At 41.9% G+C, this 19290-nt stretch overlaps 2 protein-coding genes across 8 annotated transcripts in view; one reads left to right on the top strand and one right to left on the bottom strand.

The window, feature by feature from the left end:
• Window positions 1-8997, bottom strand: part of LOC110978700 (GREB1-like protein) — a 33177-nt gene extending 24180 nt beyond the window's left edge. For 2 of the 7 annotated variants that reach the window (XM_022233903.2, XM_087148757.1), the window contains exons 1-3: window positions 6167-6316; window positions 1584-1716; window positions 533-1099 (exon numbers count right to left, since the gene is read on the bottom strand). In XM_022233903.2, coding sequence (XP_022089595.2) covers window positions 533-1099; window positions 1584-1713 — 697 coding nt within the window. In that variant the 5' untranslated portion in view covers window positions 1714-1716; window positions 6167-6316. Of the gene's footprint in view, window positions 1-532; window positions 1100-1583; window positions 1717-3066; window positions 3090-4894; window positions 5036-5866; window positions 6043-6101; window positions 6317-8810 lie in introns of those variants that run through there. The other 5 variants (XM_087148752.1, XM_087148753.1, XM_087148756.1 and 2 more) reach the window with 5 other exon arrangements.
• A 2849-nt stretch (window positions 8998-11846) lies between these two features.
• LOC110978744 (eukaryotic translation initiation factor 3 subunit I-like) lies at window positions 11847-19289 on the top strand. Its single transcript, XM_022233982.2, has 9 exons — window positions 11847-12002; window positions 13225-13405; window positions 14526-14591; window positions 15045-15194; window positions 15466-15593; window positions 16454-16564; window positions 17370-17459; window positions 18116-18282; window positions 18644-19289. The coding sequence occupies exons 1-9, from the start codon at window positions 12000-12002 to the stop codon at window positions 18723-18725; spliced, it is 978 nt and encodes a 325-aa protein (XP_022089674.1). The 5' UTR covers window positions 11847-11999; the 3' UTR covers window positions 18726-19289.
• Window position 19290: the final 1 nt, after the last annotated feature.

Below are 19290 nucleotides of genomic sequence, written 5' to 3'. Positions count from 1 at the left end.
TATGTCCGCTGAGTATTCGGAGGTCTCAGGAACTGTGTGTAAAAATTCATTAGTTTTCAAACCAGGAAAATGAAGATATGGGATTCAGTGTTCCACGTTAGTTACAGTTTAGGACAAATTCTATGCATTTTTAAGGAATGAGGGTTGACTTTTCATTTGATCTTTGAACATATTTATTTCTTCTTCATTTTCCATTCCAAAATTCTGATAAGAATAAAAAAAATTGTTTCAACATTGGAATGAAACCAGTTTACCTGACAAAACCCTGACATTCGCTGAGAATTTCAATAATAGCCCGAGGACCTTATTCCTCAATATGATAAAGCAGGTCCGGGTTTCACACCATGTAGACCAATATCCCATCAGCTTGACTGGCATGACAAAATGAGTCCTTTGCTGTTGCCATTAGTTTTGTTTGGAGTCTTTGGACGGATTTTTGGCAAAATGACCAATGAAAAGTTTAACACTGGGTTTTGCCTGAAGTGCAAATTGGCCTTGGGACAGAAGGAAACGAGAGCTGGGGTTGACCTACCAACTTCCTGACAGCCTCCAGTGAGGGTGTTATACAGCATGCCGACATTATCCAGGTATTCTCTCCGATACAGCGGTTGCACCTCTTCGCTGGCTGATCGCGGTGAGCCTTGTCTGGACGTGGAGGCCGGGGACGACTGGCTGTGGGAGGTGACGATGGCGACGGTGCCCTCTTGGGACGAGCGGGGGTGCTGGATCTGCTGGAGCGGTGGTGGAGGTGGGGGCTGGGTCACGAAGGGCACGTGGGGCGGCAGGACGAAGCGCTGCTGTGGGGGGAGGTGGTGTGGCGTCAGCGGCTGGCTGGGCAGTCTGGGAGAGGTCAGAATGACGGGCATGGGCATGGGGGACTGGATGGAGGTCGGGTGGTGGGAGACGATTGGCGGCGGCGGGGGGAGCCGCGGGGAGGGAAGGGGCTTCACAGCTTCCGCAGGGCGAGGCTGGGTGGACAGAGGGCTGGGGAGGGGCGGAGCTGATGAGGAGGAGGAGGCTGTTGTGGAAACTGATTCCCTCCTGGATGTATCTCCCTGCGTTTGATGGGTATCCAGTTCCTTGACATTTGGTTTCACATCTAACACACAAATGCAACAGTGGACTTTCAAAGACATTCAATTTACAATATTCATAAAAAATCTCGCAAAGTCTTTTGAAAGAGAAAGGGTCGTCATTAAACTTTTTGAAAAGAACACAACAATTTTGGTGGGAAAAAGATTAATATCTTGTAGATAAAGCCTCTCAAAAGACAAAGGGATGTCACTGAAATTGTTGAAAAAGGTTACCGTGCAAATCAAAAGTTTTGATTTGAAACTCTATCATTTCATCTAAAATTGGCTTGCTATTTGCCGTTCCATCCCTCAAAACGCCCTGGATAGTTGTGAGACTAAAATTGTTGTGTACAGAAAACAGTTTAGTAAGGCTGTGCCAAATTTTAGTAGCTAGTCTACAGAGGGATCTTCAAACCTCCTAGGCATAAAATATGAACAAGAATTTTTAAACACCTGTTTAATCTTCCCTCCCCTTTTAAGCCAAACCTGGATCCGCCCCCCTTGCTTTACCTTTGTCCAAGTACAGCTGCGAGAAGAGCGGTTGGGGCGTGGCGGTGTTGGAGCGCAGCGACTGCTCGATGGACATGTGCAGAGCGGTCTCAAACTTGGAGGACTTGAGCTGGCCCTGCGAGTTGCCCATGGTCTGTGGTTGGATGAGAGGGGGGTTAGGGGAATACCCAGAAACAACCAATAGGAAATTAAGTCCGTGTCTGCAAATCTTCACTGTGAGCGACAAGTATCAGCAATTGTGGTTGATTTTGCGCCGAAATGGCTGCACAGAGCTCCCTTAGGAGCTGAGATTGTACTGGTATTTGGAATGATTCACAGGCCCAGTGAGCAGGGGTAATAATAATGGAAAGCCCTTATGTAAAAGACCTCTACAAAAACTTGTCATTAATTAGTATTATTCTTACAAATGGATCATGAGGGAGACATTTTGTGGTAAATTTTTCGACCTTAGGGAGACATCGGTCATTAGGGAGACATTTCAATGTCACCCTAATGCCCCGGCTACCAGAAGGAGGCCGAATTTTACTGTGTCCAAATTTTGATAGATGATGGATTAGGGTCTAAATTGAAAACATACAAAGTTTGGTTCAAATCAGACTAGGGAATATTGAATTATGGGACAGTAAGGTTTGTGCACATTCTTATGGGAATGTCTCCCGAGTGACCCATTTTCAATAAACAGTATTATCATTATTATTAATCTGTAATATTCATAGCCATCTTAAAGTTTGTACAGTCAAACTTGGATGTGATCAGCGAATCTGCACTTGTAATCAATCGTGCTGTGCTATTGGTCGATTTCGTAGAAACTCTCTATCTCTACTCACATTTACATAAATACATGTATCTTCCACAACCTTGAATTATAAAGAAAAGGTGATTTGCCAACAGCAGCAGAAATGACAGGTTATGTCGGAAGATCGATTGATCTACCAGTCACGCCTAACATGGGCACTTACACTGTACATGTACATGTACATCGGTAAAACCCAACTGTACCAAATCTGACATAATCCAACAAAAGCTAATTTGTTAGGAAGTTGTTGATACCATTGGAAAACAAACTACAGTTGCACAATAAAGTTTATTATGCGCGGAAAGAATTTAATCACAGGCCCCCTTCCTTGTAAATATACGTCTAGAGACCTCCAACATTTTAGAAATACTGAGTCAGACAAGAAATAGGTTACGTAACCACCAGCTTTGCTAGCCCGTTAGACTGAATTTGGACATAATTTACATAGGGTGAAATCAGACACAAAACACATTTGGACACCATCTGACACCAGCCGCTTGTAATCTGCCGCACAAGGTCACATGATCCGATGCGTGGAGAGTCAGCTCTTGTACTTTCACAGAACATGCTACATGTTATGCATGTCAAGTATCCAGCGTTAGTGCTGGAGAAGGACTGGCATTTGCGGCGAGTGGATGCTTGAAGTTTCATTCACACAGTTTGCGCGATATGACTGAGTACACTCACCAGCCTCTTGGATCAAGTAACATGTCCTGCTGCAACCTCGCCCTTTCAATCAGCTTCAAAACTCCATTTACAGAATATCCATCAGTCTGTACCTGTCACATCGTTAATCACATCTTGATTTGCATCATGCCTTTTGAAGGGCTTACGTAGACCACAAAAAGGAAGATGCTAAATCATAGAAGACACCCCCTAAAAGCAGAAGTTCTTCTTCCTCCAAATAGTTAACGGCCCGTTGGACAACAAGCCCACCTTCAGATTTCATTGTGCTCCGACAGAAAAAAAAACCTCCCCCCCATTGAAAACACCAACTTCAGCACCGCTATTGTCGAGACAAGGCCAGCACAGCTTGAATTGGCGTCAACACTTCAAAAGAAAAACGAAGAAAAGACCGCCATGAGAAGTTGAGGGAGGGATTGTAAGGACTCAACAGGGAGACCGTAAAGCAGGACACGGTTTAGCGGGTAACAACAAAAAAACCCCGACAAAAGCGAGGACCCCGGGGGCCAAAGCGCTATGTCGAGCAGTGGACTAGTACCCTTGTTTGCTTCAAGGCCAAAGATCAAAAGAGGGAGGAACGTGCACAAAAGCCGGGCACCCCAGCGTTACAACATACTTTTCCACAAGGGATTACGGCACAAAGCTGTTCCCTTCATGATGAACAATGGCCATTTTCACACAAACACACACACGGTTGAATTCAACAAACTGGGTAACATGAAAAATCAGACGCCGAGTGCAAGTTGTGCATAGGCATTTTTAAGTTTGTGAAGTCCTTTTCAACATAAAAATCACAGAAATAGTTTTGGTCTGAAATGGCCCCAGATTTGACAATCAGAGCTCGTATAGAGTAGCTTCTGCAGATGAGAAGATTCCTGACAAATACGAGACTAAAAAATCCATTTTGTGAATAATTCCTCCAACATTAACAAAATGCATTAAACAGCGGCCATGAAAAGCATTTGTTAAGAAAACATCTCTCAGAACAAGATCTGCAGGCGAGGGTAGTTTACTGTAGGCAGCCACAACTGAAAATCAACTGTCAAGGTGAAACAGAATCATCTCACATCTGATTTAAATCAGTTCATCAGATTATCAATTTTGCTGATTCGTGGAAATCCTCCTCCAGCTCGAATAACTGGGAATCAACATCTCTTGAATCACTTATAACCATCCCTATTTATATCATTTCTGTCACTTTGTCAACCATACTATCATTCAAATGGCACCCCTGTCGTCACCATTATTGTCGCCATATCCCCACCATTATCAACATCATCACTGACATCATTATCGTCATTACCACCTCTTCAAACTAATCAGATTCGGAACTTTTAATTAGTGCTCAAGCATGAAATCCATGTTAGGGCACAAGCACCTCAACACTCAAAACTCGCCTCAAGCGACAAAATAGGACACTCAGGCACATTTCAAGGGGCTGTTACAGATATCCAACATGACAGCAGAGTGAAGAGTTAAGCCTACAAAGACGGGCTGCAGCATACATGCATGCAGTGTGACAAACCTCTCCAAATCCAGGGTTCCAACGTTTAAGTTTTAAATAAAAGGCAAAGAGCTTCAGCGGCGTGAGCAATGCTTCAGATAATTCTTGTCTCGCCAATGGCTCAGCATTATGGCTGAAGTGCGTAAACATTCACCGTTTGGCTACAGTGGCAAATGGTCCTTGGAACCCTGAAACCCATAATAAGAAGGCATCTGTGCTTTAAAATCAAAACTGCTGACAGACTGCCCCCCAAAAAACACAAATACGCTGACGAATCCTGTCCAAACCTAGTGTATGCCATAAAAAAATTACTTCAGTGCTTCCTACCTAGAAGAGACCTGATCAGCAACCTCTTCCCTGCTCGGGGATCGATAGCGACATCAGCCGACCTCCTCAAGATCAACCGCCATGATGTGCCCCTTGAAGAAGCCTTCCCTGGGATCATGAATGCTAAGAGGCATCACCATTGGAATAATACCAACACTGCACCGATCCATGAAGCCGCAAGAAACCACTCCAGGTGAATTCATCCTTTCTCGTATCTCCATAAAAAATTTTTCTGCACCACTGTGGCGACTAAGTGCCAATAGCCCCATCAGGTTTGGAAAGACAAGACAAGGTACTTGAAATGACACTAAATACGGAGCATCCACACAGTCATTGTTTTACTTTAGTTAGTTATGGAAAGATTCTTTGACTGACCTTCAACCCTAACAGTCGTCAGTTCTTCACCAGTTGGAGGACTCAGGACTGTCAGGGTTAACATGGTAAAAAAAGCTAAAATTTCTAGAGATTAGCAATGCGATTAGTGCATTCTTCCATCTAATTACAATATTCTTCAATGACAATGTCTAACTTGGAATTTGTGAGTTTCTCAAACATCACAATTTATGCATATATAAAAACTTTGAAGAACAATAAATTCTATCTCCATCAATAAAATGCATTTAAATAACAATGACAACAACAATGGTCGACAGTATCCATGTCATTAAAGCAAAGGGTTTAAAAAACAACTTTCCAAACACAAAATGCTAAAACAAAAACGATAAAAACTCAGTTATAACAAGAAAAAATAACAGCGAACATCATACTTTAGCACTGACAAAATCTAACTTTGAACATCAGCTTAGAGTTACATGAAGGCTCACGTTTGGCTCTCGAGATGTCAGGGGCCTAGGATGAATAAAAATAATCTTGCAATGCAAATGATCAAACAAACATGGAATGAATGAATTTAATTTCAATAGAACCCTGCTCAGCCCTACTGTATCCGAAAAGCGTGTAATCCACTCGTACCGTTCCTCGCTGTGCTTATCTCAAGGCCACCATGAACACACTGCTTACCGCTTATGGCGTACAACATTATGCAGAGGCAGCGCCATTACAATGCAAACACGCGCGATAGCGCTCTGGCGGTCAAGGGACCGGGACAAAACTCCCATCGAAATTCCCCGGCAATATTTCCACCCAAAAAACACCCGCTCTCCGACACCCGAGCCCTACACAACGATCCTCAGACACAAAAACTTACAGCCAAGTAGCTTCGGCTGGAAAAAAATCGGCCAAAGATGCTGAAAAGTGAAAGGGTAGACTTACGACGTGCGTGTGCTCGCTGCGAGGCCTTTTTTGAGGTCGGCAGGTGCCTTGTTTTATCTACTGGGGCCGTCTGTCTGGTCTAGACTAGACCCGTGACGTCAGAGGACGTCGAGGACCATACAAGGGGCGATGCATTATGCGCGGGGTAGATAGGTAATTAACGGAGGGGCTGATGAAACTGGTGGTTAGGCCCACCCGGTCAATGGGTGGTGAGTCTAGTCGCGCAAACAATAATGTGAGGCAGGATTAATTGACAACATGCATGTACCTTGAGGCTCAGCAAGACCATTGTTTGCAAGACACGGAGTGTTAGACATGCGTGTTTGCTGCTGCAGCTGTTTTGTGGACTTTTCTTTCTTGCATAAAAATTGCAATATTGCATATTTATGAGCAAATAATGACTGTCATCCTCATCAGTTGGCAGAAAATGTGGGATTTAATTAGGAACCTTGCGCATTTTCAGAGTGCACAAATTTCACTTTATACGTCTGCGAGTTTTAGATGCACAATTTACGGAATGTGGCCGCAAATTCACAACCCGATTGCTGAAGTGCGAGCCTGATATCAGTAATTGTGCTTTAGCTCCCGTTTTAATATCTTTTACTTTCCTACAGAATAACGTAGCAACAAAAATAATACCCTTTAGAACTGTTTGAAAGGGTTTATTTAATTTCTAAAAACATTAAAAATATTCCAGAGCACTTTTCTGACAGATTGAGAATTCATTGTAGGACACCACTCGCGTAGTTTTCTGTTCAAAGAGTGGAGAGAAATTTGCTCAATGAGAGAATTAGTTTTGACAGCAATCTACATCCTGATCTACTGTCATGAACTGAATTAAAAACGAATTACCGAAGCAAAAAAAAATTCTGGATAGCAATATATTCCAAATTCGGGCAAACTTAAGCGCAGAGACGGCCGTGTCATGTTGAGCGCAAATTGGCTACTTGCACAACAGTTGTGAACAGACTGTCCAGTTCAGCTGCAGTTTTTGCGCTCGCTCAATATATTAAACTGAAAAACTTCCCACGCAAGTTGAAACTTGCGCAGTGGTACGGTCAAATTTATCTGTTCCGTGGTGAGGCGAAAGTCCGGCGTCTACGGAAGCTTGTGCAGGCCATGAAATTGACAAAAACTTTTTGATCTGACAATGATTTGCCCAGGCGAATTACTATTGCCCTAGCAGATTACCGGACCATCGAAATTGTTAAACACATCCATGAAAAAAACGTGAAACAACCCACCCTTATTTGGCCGGTAGAATTAGTGGGACAAAGTTTCTTTCTGTGGTCACTATGTCGTAAATACCCTGTTGTAGAGTCTGTGTGGCAATCAAAGCGTGTATCAGCGGAGACAGGTCAGGCTCTCTAAAAGATAGGGGGCAGTGCGTGTTCTTAGCTCAGTTCTGGATATTTTTAGAGTGGCAAGTACGACACGGGACAGATCTTGAAGTGGAATTCCAACAAAACCACTTCCACATTCTAATGGGGCGTAATCATTCATGCAAAACGATACTAGCTGACAATACACTTGACAAACTTTGTTCGATAGAATTCGGCCAAGAGCGGATCCAGGACCAAATCTTCCGGGGGGTGCTTTTTGTTATAGTTTGTCAGGTTTTGGGGGACCAAAACTTCGGAATTTTTATGCAGACTTTAAATTTTTTTTAGGGGTATGGCTACATTTTAGGGCCTTTTTTACGCGATTTTGAGAAGAAGGGAAAGGAAAGAGAGAAAAAATGTAGAAAAAGAGTTCCACCAAATGACAAATTCGATGGTAGCTAATGGTCTCCTTCCCTTTTAGAACATTCTGCTGTCTTACCGGATGGGGGGGGGAAGCGGGGATGATGACCTTTCAAAAGTAGCCATTTTAGAATAAAACAATTTGAGAAAGGGTTTGTTTTTGGTCTATTCTGTTTCCCTTCTTCTCCAAAGCGTGCAAACAGCCCAAAAACCAGCCCCGCCGGGGCCCAGAAGGTCCATAACAGGTTACTTGAAAACTTGTTTTTTCGCTTCAAAGAAGCAAGTTCTTCACCCCGTCCCGAAAAAAACTCAGTGCATCTGGCCAAGACTTCAACCGACGGTGTATGTCTCTTGCAATCATGACTTCGCGCAAGGACAACTCTAAAAGTTGGTCATATTCCAGAAAAAGACATTATGTTAACCAAAACAAGACATATCAAATACTCTTCTTATATTAATTTCTGGGGGCCGGAATACAAAATCGTGCAAAATATTTCCAAGTAATTTTCACATCATAAATCCTTCAAACTATCCTCGAGTAGCGGCGTCACTTAAGGGGAAACGACTAGTAGACTTCACTCATCACCACAGACCTTTCATTACAGAGAGCACGCGCGCAGTGGCGTAACTGGGGGTGCATGGGCCACAGAGGCGTGTCCCTGCCTCTTCCGTGGATGTCCAAGCCTCACCCCAATCCTGGGTGTCGCCCATTGAAATTAACGCTACCTGCACCTACTCAAGCCACATGCAAGCATTATTGCTATTGGTGCCCCCTTGAAAGAAAAAAAATATATCCGTCCACCCTGCAAGGTGCCTCCTCCCCAAACATTTCACCCTTGAGTTAGAGAGCCCCCCTTGGTCTTTTCGCTAAGATAAACGACATTAGCAAAGACATGACTCACGTGCGTTTCGTCAGGATTGCGATGCAGTAGAATGTGCGATGGATCACCTGATTTTCGACGTTGACTCCTGGGTTGCCCAAATCACAGTAATAGTTTGCAGTTATCTCCAAATTTTGTAATTTTAACTGAGATATGTAATATTCAATTCTAACTCTGCAAAATTGATGAGTGTTGGGTCATGACTTCGTGTCGTTTTCAAACAGTATATAATACACAACCCGTATCTGTTTAAAGATTTCACTGATAAATTGATTAAAAAAAACCTTGAAGAATGCTTTTACGTTTGAGGAAGTATGCCATAGTTGAAAAACATGACCTTCGACTACACTAATGACACCCTCATTGTAACACAAATTCGGTCACAATTATGGAGCACGCGTTGGACGGACCCGTCGAGAGGCATGCGGTTCAAAGTTAACCGTTCAAGTACGCCTACATTGGATATTCCAAAGTCGCGTCTCTACAGATGATTATCAGATGATGCCGCTCACCCCTTAGGAAGTTTTTCTTATTGTTAGGCCAAACAAAAAATTGGTTTAGAGTCCACCTCTTCCAAACTTTATAGATTGGGAGGTTACGAAAGCCCGGTAGTGCCAACATTAAAAAAAAATTATAAATTAAAAAAAATTAACATATTTTTATTTTATTATTTTTAATTTATTGTTTATTTATTTATTTAAATTATTTTTCTCAAGTGTGCCAAACAAAGGTTTGGTACGTGGGCATCGCCGTTCGTAACTGGGGGGGGGGCTCTTCCGTTGTATGTCCTTCTCTGTAGCCGCCGCCGCCTTCTTTGCTCGACCCCCTCTGGGTCTAGTAATCCCAGAAGATGGCGCACCATTTCTCGGCTTACACGGAGGCTATTCTGAAGGGATCTCAGGGGTGCACCGCAGTAAATAAATTCCCATAGACAGCAGTGATAAATCCCCATACTTCACAAATGTTTAAAAATACTCAAAACTCTCACAGGGGTTCAGGCTGCACAGAAAAACGACGCATTTTTGACATGTCCTCTTTCATTTTCCTTTCAGTTTTTAGTGGGTTGACAAATGAATATTTTAGAAATTCTCACCCAATAACGAACCACCGCTAAAATGAAGGAAATTTCACTGCCCGGAAAAGTAGCCATTTTAAAAATGCATCTCTCTGCAAAACGGCTAAAAAGTGCCACTCTCGGACCTGATTGCATCCAAATTGTTCAGAATTGGAAGTCCTGAGTCCGGGCCAGAGGTTCAACGCCATATGTCTTAAATTCCCCACTTCCATGGTTCTCACGACCCTCTTACGTAGAATATTTTGAGTACATATTTCCTGCCTATTTACGTGGCTGCCCCCCCCCCTTCTATAAAACATGCAACATCAACAATGTCTGTGTGGTATTTTCGGCGATAAAGGCCAAGTTCTGGCAATCTATGACGTAGGTTACGCTTGCTGAGACTGATTATGATTACAAGCAAGAGAAGCAATAATTTCGTCATAACTTAGTCCCAAACTAAAGCAATGCCAAATCAAATGCAGACTTCGTGTGTCTGGAGCTGCGGCAGCCATGATGTCTTCCGAAAATCTGAGGGGGGGGGTTGAAGAAAAAAATAATAAAAAATTCAAAAAATACAAAAAATAAATAAAGAGAATTCAAAATAAAAAATGAAAACAAATATAAAAAAATAGTAAAAAAACCACGGACCAAGAAACGGCACTTCCGCTGTGACCTGAAATCGTTCCCGTACATTATGGAAATGAAGTACGGTAATATCTTTCATTTTTGTTCCGGCTGCGAGACGTGTACTTTTAATGAATAGTATAACCAGTGTACATTTTTGGCTAGTTTATTTTTTTTTATTTATTTATTTTTAGTTTATAGAACCTGGGTGAAAGGAAACTCAGATTGGCGTACAAAAGTGGTTCTTTCCTCGCCTTCCACCTCTGCGGAATCCCTGGTACAATGACCATAAATAATAAATAAAATTAATAAATAAAAACACGCATGTCATTAAGGAGACTGGCTAGCACTCTTCGTGCAATATCTGCACAGTTTCCCTCACGTTTCGGGCATATTTGCTCAAGTGCTTGGCTAAGGAAGACCACCTTAATTTCTGAAGGAATGTACCCCGAGAGAGGGAGAAAATTTCCCGCAGTGCTGAATCATATCTTGGAGAAACTGAAAAACTTTCAATGAGCAAATTTGGGGTTCCCAGTTTGAATGAAAAAACTGAGATTTTTAGCGGGCCTTTATTATAGCAAGATTGCAAGAGGACGGTATTTTTATAGCTAAAAAGCGCCCTCATCTGTCAGGGAATTTTTATTTTATTTAATTTTTTTGAGTGCACCTTTCCCGTCAACATGAGACTACCCATATACCCACTGGAAGGAAGCTAAGCATCTAATAATCTAACATTTGAGAAAATGTGTCCCAGGTAACGTCATCAGCCCTTCCTTTCACACAGGCTTGTCGGAAAATACAATACCAAAGCCAAAGTGGATACATTTCAAGTGAAGTTAGAATATTTCGTGATACAAAAAAACCAAACCAAAACAAAACGGAACAGACACAAATTCAGAGTTACCTTTCAGGGGAGAAAAATCCACTGAGTTAGAACTTGAACGAAACTAGTTTCTTGATTGATATCGATTACAGCCATCTGCGTCTTCCATTGAAGTTTGCCATGTCTTTATGAAATGATGAAGAAGTATTTATTTGCCGGTAGTTTTTATTTTCATGATTGGCGTTCATCTATTTTCCTTTTAAAGGATTTTTCCCATCTACCTCGTGTCTCTGATAAGAGGAAATTCAATTTTTAAGGGAACAACTCTCGTTACTTTCTTGAAATCGTAAATTTCCACCCCTCTCATTTTCTGTCAGTGGCTCCGCCCCCAGTATGAATTGCGCAGTCGAAGAGCAGCGATATTCAAAATTAATTTGGGCTATGGTCATCAATAACACGTGCATCTACGAGAAGTGAAGTTAGCCGCTACCTCTTGTGCCCATAAGCGTTATAGCAAGCCGTTGCCAATTGATTCGGATACGGCCGAAAGGGGGATAAGTGGTAAAATATGGCGGGTGCGAAATGAACAGGTTCCTGCCCGTTGAATGCCATAAATGTGCATATTCTTATGCATGTCTCAGGGCATACGACCTTTGTACATGTGCAATTTTCTAGGTGAAGGAGATATTCACAATTGCGACACAATATGGTAGGATTTCATCCTTGTTTTAACGGATCCTTGGATATATGTATGTGGCTTATTACTTATCAACTATTGGTACGATAGTTGATGTTCAAATTAATTGTCTTACTGTGTGTATAACTTGGTATAAATCTGAAATGATCACTAATTTGTAATTCGCAATGGCCCCGCGTTCTACTGTTTCTGCCCGTGCACTGCAGCACGCATGCAGTTTATGGTGCCGGGATGATCCCCATGCAAGAGGCATTCATCGTGTTGATTACCATGGTCCATGCTTGTAGCGTTCGACCCGATAGGTGTAGTGAATTTGTGAATATGAAGGTTTTAACGCTATGCATTGAGGAATAAGTCCTCCATGATCAGCTTATTAGAAGTTTAAAGGAATATACAATGTAATCAGTCTAGATCATGTATGTAGATGCCACTTAGTCTAATTTTAGTGACTTAGTGCTTACCACTCTGTACTCGTGCACACCAAACCCATATCATGTAGGCCTATATGGGACTGGTCTGAGAAATTCTAATTTTTTTTCAGTAAACAACTTGGCAATTTCTCACCTAAATTGAACTTTTCGGGACATGTTTTTGCTTTCACATGGCTTAAAGGTCACTGTAGGAAATAATTACTGGCATCCGTATATCATGTTTTATTGTTTATGGAACTCTTCCCATTCAAAATTCTGAATTTTGGTTTTTGACTTAAAATGTGTCAGTTTGTTCGTGGCTCTCAGACTCGGGCATTTGATTTCCCGAATCCTACTTCACCATGTTGATGTTGTTCACCTGACGTGTACCTAATGAGCAAGGCATTCTGAGCTGCCTAATCAGTAAGCAGTTTGCTAATGAGCATGTAACGTGTGTAGCAGAAATGTTGGGTATCTTTATTCTTACGCTAACTCTGATGATTTCTCAGTGCATCGTTGGGTCCGTCTGCTGAGTTTTACCCAGTTAGTTTCCTCACCAAACGTGACCAGTATTTTCATTTGTATCAAAATTATCAATTTGTACTAAACCTAGTTGTGTTCCCCCCCCTTTTTGGGTTTAGTTTAAAAAAAAAATTTCTACAGCCGTACAGTTTTTCCAGGGCTCACCGGATTTCCATAGTTTTTGTTCTCATGAATGCCATTACAAATTACAAAGTCTTTACTTTTTGTACAAAAATCTTTACTTTTTTTATGTTCCTGTTGTATGTGTTATTAATTTCACAGTTTTTCATCTTTTACTGCAGAAACCAATAGCACTGAATGGCCACGAGCGGGCGATTACTCGCATTCGGTACAACCCAGAGGGCGACCTTCTGTTCTCCTGCGCCAAAGACATACATCCTACTGTATGGTTTTCATTGAACGGGGAGCGTCTGGGCACGTATGATGGTCACACAGGAGCCGTCTGGTGTCTGGATGTCAATTGTATCCTTGGAAGTTGTCGAAACTGGCTGCAAATTTTGGGATTTTGTTTTTGAGGAGAGATGTCTGGCCTGGTAGTTAGGACTTGTAGCTCGTGACTATATTTTTTGGGTCACCGGTTCAAATCCAGCAGCTGGTGGTCTTGGCCAAGTTACCTTACCCTACTTGTTTCTCTCCACCCAGGGGTGTAAATGGGTACCGATGATCGCAGAGAGGGTAGTTATGTTTGGTCAGCTCTTTTCGCCAGTTGTCAAAACGTCCAGCTTCATTCACCACAGCAGGGTATCCACAGCCTATTCAAATGTAAGGCGGCCCACCTCACGGATTCTAGTGACCACCTCAGGCTTTTCTGGTGGATTTTACCACCTCACACTTGAAATAGACAAATAAAGAAGGGGAAAGCCAAATAAATGAGATCTTTTGAAAAAGATAACTTTTAAATTGTTCAGAATGGTAAAGACGAACACAGAATGCAAGATCAATTTACTTCAGAGGGGAAATTTGGAGTAAATGTACTATTAGACGATATAGAATTTATTTTGGAGTTTTTTGAAAAGATTTGCTCTTGTTTTAGGCACAAGAACTTTGGCAAAATTGGTTTGACCACCTCACACATATCAGTATCCCCGGGGAAACCCCTGCACCCCAGGAAGCTGAGAGGGTTTTAGAAATGTTCATAGGCCCGGTGAGCAGAAATCGCCTTCCAAGCAGTTCGGATTAATGACAAGATATGCGATGTACTGGGTGACATGATTAATTAATGACGAATTTTTCGATGCGAAAACGAGGACTCAGGAGAACGGTTGAAAATGCTTTGCATCCCCAACCCTCATACAGTCCAGAGACAAAACAGTCAAGGGAAAACGTGGGACAAACATAAGGACGGGCCAACTTGAAATGATGCTTGAGAGAAATATATTTCCTTTTGATGTTCTCACAAAAGACTGCTTACTTTATTAGCTTCTCGTTAAACCTTGCTTTACAACTGATATACTTTTAAAAGAATCCATTCCATTAATTGAAAAATGAAGAAGGTAAGATAGAGAATTCAACTGTAAAAAGCAATCATAAACTTGTCGGCGTATGGTGTACTTGTGAACTTGTTCCTTGACGTTAGATGTAGGGAGTACAACCAAGGTGCTGACCGGTGCTGGCGATAACAGCAGTAGACTGTGGGACTGTGAAACAGGTGAGGCTCAAATCAGTCGGGCAGCAAATCAACACCTTCCATCTGAGGGGGGAATCAGGTTCTTTCCCCGCCTAGTCGCCTTCCACCTCTGTGGTCCGGGTTCGATTCCCGGCTTGGTCCATGTCTGGATTAGGTTTTCAATTCCCTGCTTGATTTGGTTGGTGTCACCCGTAACGTTCTTCTGGGGTTTTCCTCCCAACACTAAAACTGTAAACCCTCTACAGGTTTCTTCAGGCTTCCGAGCCAACAGCGCCTAGGGCGCTTTTGAAGAATCCTCGGTTTCATTACCAGAAATATCACATGAACCGGGCAGTTGAAACCAATCCACGTTTTGCCCCGAATGGGATTCGAACCTAGGCAACTGAAGAGCAAGATAACAGAAACTCACATGTGTAACCTGTCGTGCTCGGTAGAGTCGTAAAACGGCTGTCGATTTTTGAATTGTCCCCACAGGGAAATGTATTAACATATTCCACACACAGTCTGCGGTGAGGACGTGCGGTTTCACATACAGCGGAAACACGCTGTTCTTCTCCACCGACAAGGCCATGGGCCACATGTGCCAGATATTCATGTACGACGTGCGTGACCACCAACAAATGAGTAAGTTCATAACTGGTGGGATTATAATACAAGAAATATTAAAGTTGTTAACCATTTCTTATGCTAAATATTTCATGAACCATTCATTTTGTGAATTGGCCCAGGTGCAGGATTATTTGCTCTGAAATTTACTAAACTGAGGTTTAAAGTTAGCACAGAGTCGGTTAACGTTCAGGTTCAATGACTTGAAAGTAAGGTCCCCATACAACAATACTCCAGTCTGTGAATTCTGGTGTTAAACGTTTGTCCGTTCCGTGTTTTGACTCGACAGAAGACAACGAGCCGTACATGAAGATTCCTGTCTCCATGCCCAAGGTGACCAGCGCTATCGCCAGCAGACTGGATAAATACATCCTGACCGGTCATGATGACGGAACACTGATCAAGTGGGAAATGGAGGTGTGTATCTGCCCTGTGCAGCCGCAACAGAGGGCGCTATTTACCAGTTACGGAACATGATGATTCTAATCACAGCCCTAAAGCTGAACGTTACTACTTTTGTATTTGATTTGGAGAACTTGAAGTATATATATTTGTTTGACTAGTATGACCATTGACAAATGCCAAGTGTGCCACATGTCTTTGTAAACCTACTTGTGTATTTCATAGTTAATCATTGGTCAGCCATATTGAAATTGAAAGTGAAGTATACCCTTCATTTTTGGAACTTGAGAGTAGAAATGAAAGCCATAAAATGACAAATTAGCACTTGTTTACTGTGATGAACAATTTCAAATTTGTGCTTAAACTTAAACATGTTTTTAAGCCAGATTTTGAAAAACATTGAAAGGGACAGTTGGAATGCAGGCCACATTATAAAATAGCCTGGAGCCATCCTAATCGGCGGTACAAAACTGATGAAAGAGATTTAGGGAACAAGATTGAAAAAGGCCACCTTGTCCACACAGTGCGGGTAGTGACGAACTTTTGTGGACTTGCCCATGTCCACACAAGTGTTCCCCCTCTGAAAAGTATGCGTAGCGGCATTTTGGGATCAGGATGATTTATCACAAAATGAAAAGGAGCAGTTTAAGGAAATCCTCAGTAATCTAGCTCTCAAGTGTTCGCAGTTCAAGAAACAAATATTTCCATCGAGTTTTCTGAACTACGCAAAAACAAAGGAAAATCCACACTGGCTGTGCAACACTAACGTGTGAGTTGGTGTATGGCTGCTCTGATTGGGCCAGCCTTGTGACCTAGGCAACACTACATTTTGAATCTCATTACAGACTTTTCGTTAATTTCTGAAACGTTTTTAGACCGGAGAGAAGATTCACAGTGTGCAGGAGCATAGCCGTCTAATCAACGATATCCAGCCATCTAAGAATGGTATGATGGTGATCACAGCCTCCAAAGACAACACAGCAAAAGTGAGAAGATGTTAAGACTATTTTTTTTCTTTCGTGAGATGTGACGTTACACTAACTCATTTGCATGTGTCCCGCATAACAAAACTTTAGACCAGTTTTGTCCCTGAAATTTTTTTGTTTGCAGAAGAAAGAGTAAACCAGGCTCTTTGCTTTGATGTATGACTCGGCTTGGACAGAATGGACATTATGAGAGTGAAATATGTCGAGGATTTGATTTTACATACTTTTTACAAGATTCTCTTTGATGTCATTCAACTCAACAGGGGTCTGGTGACTCGTAACTGGAAGCCTAAACTCCCTTGTGTTTTTACAAGGCACCAGACTAAATCTATCAAAATCCAACACTCCCTGTGCAATCCACAGGTGATGGTCTTTGTTGATGGATTCATTACATGTGGCTAAATGTGTTGTCACTGTTGCCATGACAACATGCACGAAATAACCCAGCCGTAAATCTGGCCTCCTGGACTATAAGTCCATCATAATCCGTCAACATTTGGTCACCTCAGGCACTTTGGATCAAGTCCCTCAAAATTTCCCCCAAAGGGGAATGGATTTGGGACGGTTTGTGTTAATATATTGTCAGGTTGAGTCACTTGTTAGGTAACAGTTTTGCTATGTACATGTATACAAAAACATAATAATGTGATTGTAAGAATAATTAACTTACCAAAGCCGTGCAACGCGACTGTGAAACTGTATTTTATTGATTTGAAGACTTACCTTCCTGAAGTGTTTATTTTAATACGCTATTTTTCTACTCTGTAATGGCAAGTAAAGTTGTATGTTCATGTTTGTTCCCAAGCTGTTCGATGCAGACACGCTGGAGCTCCTAAAGATTTACAAGACAGAAAGACCAGTCAACTCGGCGTCGATATCGCCCAACAAAGACCACGTGAGTCATTGATACAACCCATCTGATGGATGATGTGTGGACTTGGGTCCATGACATGCGATGCAATTACATGTACTGTACTTAAAAGTCTACGAAAATCCACCTTTCTTTTTTATTTTGAAATTTCTGTTTGCATTTGAAAGGATATTTTCGGTTTTTTTATGCTTATGCAAATTTCAATATTCGTCAGCAAAACTGTGATGTCATGCCAGGGAGCAAATCCTCAGTGTTGCATTGATTTGTGCACAAAACACTGCTGGCCGTTTTGTGGTATTTTGCTGCTGGGCATTCCCTTTTTCTGACGATTCAGGTTTGGTTGAGTACAGGGCCATATTGACAAGCAAACCCTTAGGAATATTTTCAATGAGCAAATTTGGGGTTCTTAATTGGAACGGAAAAACCTATAAACTAAGCATTGTCTTCCGTGATCCACAACAATGCTCTGTTTTCTTGAAACAGCACAGACTATTTGAAATATTTGACGGACTTGCACAAATATGGCTTCTACCAAACCTTTGTAACCTGTGCCGTTAACCAATCCTTGGCACCCATATTTTTTGGGTAACAAGCTGTCAGAAAGGATTGATTTCTTGCGAGTTGACAGTTGGAATGAACCAGAAGAGTAACATGAACGCGGCTGTGTTTGGGTGTGACAGGTTGTTCTCGGCGGAGGTCAGGAAGCCATGGACGTCACCACGACCTCGTCCCGAATCGGCAAGTTTGATGCGCGCTTCTTCCACCTTATCTTTGAGGAGGAGTTCGGCAGGGTCAAAGGTCACTTTGGACCAATCAACAGCCTGGCCTTTTCCCCTGACGGAATGGGGTGAGTTCTTGAAAGGAAACAGTTTCATTGATTAAAGCATTAACTTTGTCTTGAGAGGTCAGCAATTACTGTAGAATTTCCTACAGATCTATGCATCTTTCTTTTCATCAAGTTGATTTCATTGTCACGTTAGAGTTTGTAGAACCAAAATATTAAGAGAGAACCCAGAGGCTTATAAACCTCAAGCTGTAAAACATAATTCCTCCAATTCAGAATGATTTGAAGTTAAATTGAATTAAAAAAAAAAATTTTCTTCAAGTGAGAAAACACCTGTCGTCTTCACAGTTCTTGCAAGGTCGAAGCTATGCATTTGCAGAAATTGAAAATTGAAATATGATTATTTCTGGTCTTTGGCTTACAGGTACAGCAGCGGAGGGGAAGACGGCTACGTTAGAATACACACCTTTGACCCGCAGTTCCACGACTTTGAATTTGAATATTGAACGTGAGGTCATTGGAAAATCTTGAATGTCAATTTATCGTACAGTCTAGTCTCGTCCTACTCCATTGTTGGGAGTAAACATTTCAGGTTGCCAAGACTTGTTTTTCTGTTTGTGATATTTGGTTTCGCTTCTTTTCCTCTGAGCGTTTTCTCAAAGCGACCAGTGTTAGACAGCCTGCGCATGCACAGTGTATTAATTTTCATCCCATTTTGGCCATCTGACGGATTTCTGTGTGGATGGGCGGGGGAGGGGCTAACTGATTGGAAGTAATTTTCAAGATAGTTGAGAATGTTCAGTTGAAGAAAAGTGAATTTCAGCACTCCGTGTACAGCACATTTCAAAGGGAGAAAAGTCCTTGGGATTTAAATATTGGCCATCTCTACAGGCATATTTGGCATTGCACTGGTTAACCAGGGAAAAGTAGCCACGCTGCTTATAAGGTCCGAGTATTTTTGAGAAAGTTATGCATGTACATGTATTTATGAGAAAGTTATGCATGTACACGTATTTATGAAGATTGTTTCATTGCGGTGTGTATGAATAAAGAGACATTTTTGTGTAAAAC

Source organism: Acanthaster planci, linkage group LG18 (assembly GCF_054643075.1).
Source record: "Acanthaster planci isolate LZ-2023a linkage group LG18, COTS_SCS, whole genome shotgun sequence".
Lineage (NCBI taxonomy): Eukaryota > Metazoa > Echinodermata > Asteroidea > Valvatida > Acanthasteridae > Acanthaster > Acanthaster planci.
Note: the sequence above shows the minus strand (reverse complement) of the source record. Positions and strands in the feature narration are given on the sequence as shown.

Bases quoted from the DNA above. Each gene is read 5' to 3' on its own strand.
- LOC110978744 (XM_022233982.2), top strand. The intron at 14,592-15,044 runs GTGAGGCTCAAA...TTGTCCCCACAG, and splicing joins ACTGTGGGACTGTGAAACAG to GGAAATGTATTAACATATTC. The intron at 15,195-15,465 runs GTAAGTTCATAA...TTGACTCGACAG, and splicing joins GCGTGACCACCAACAAATGA to AAGACAACGAGCCGTACATG.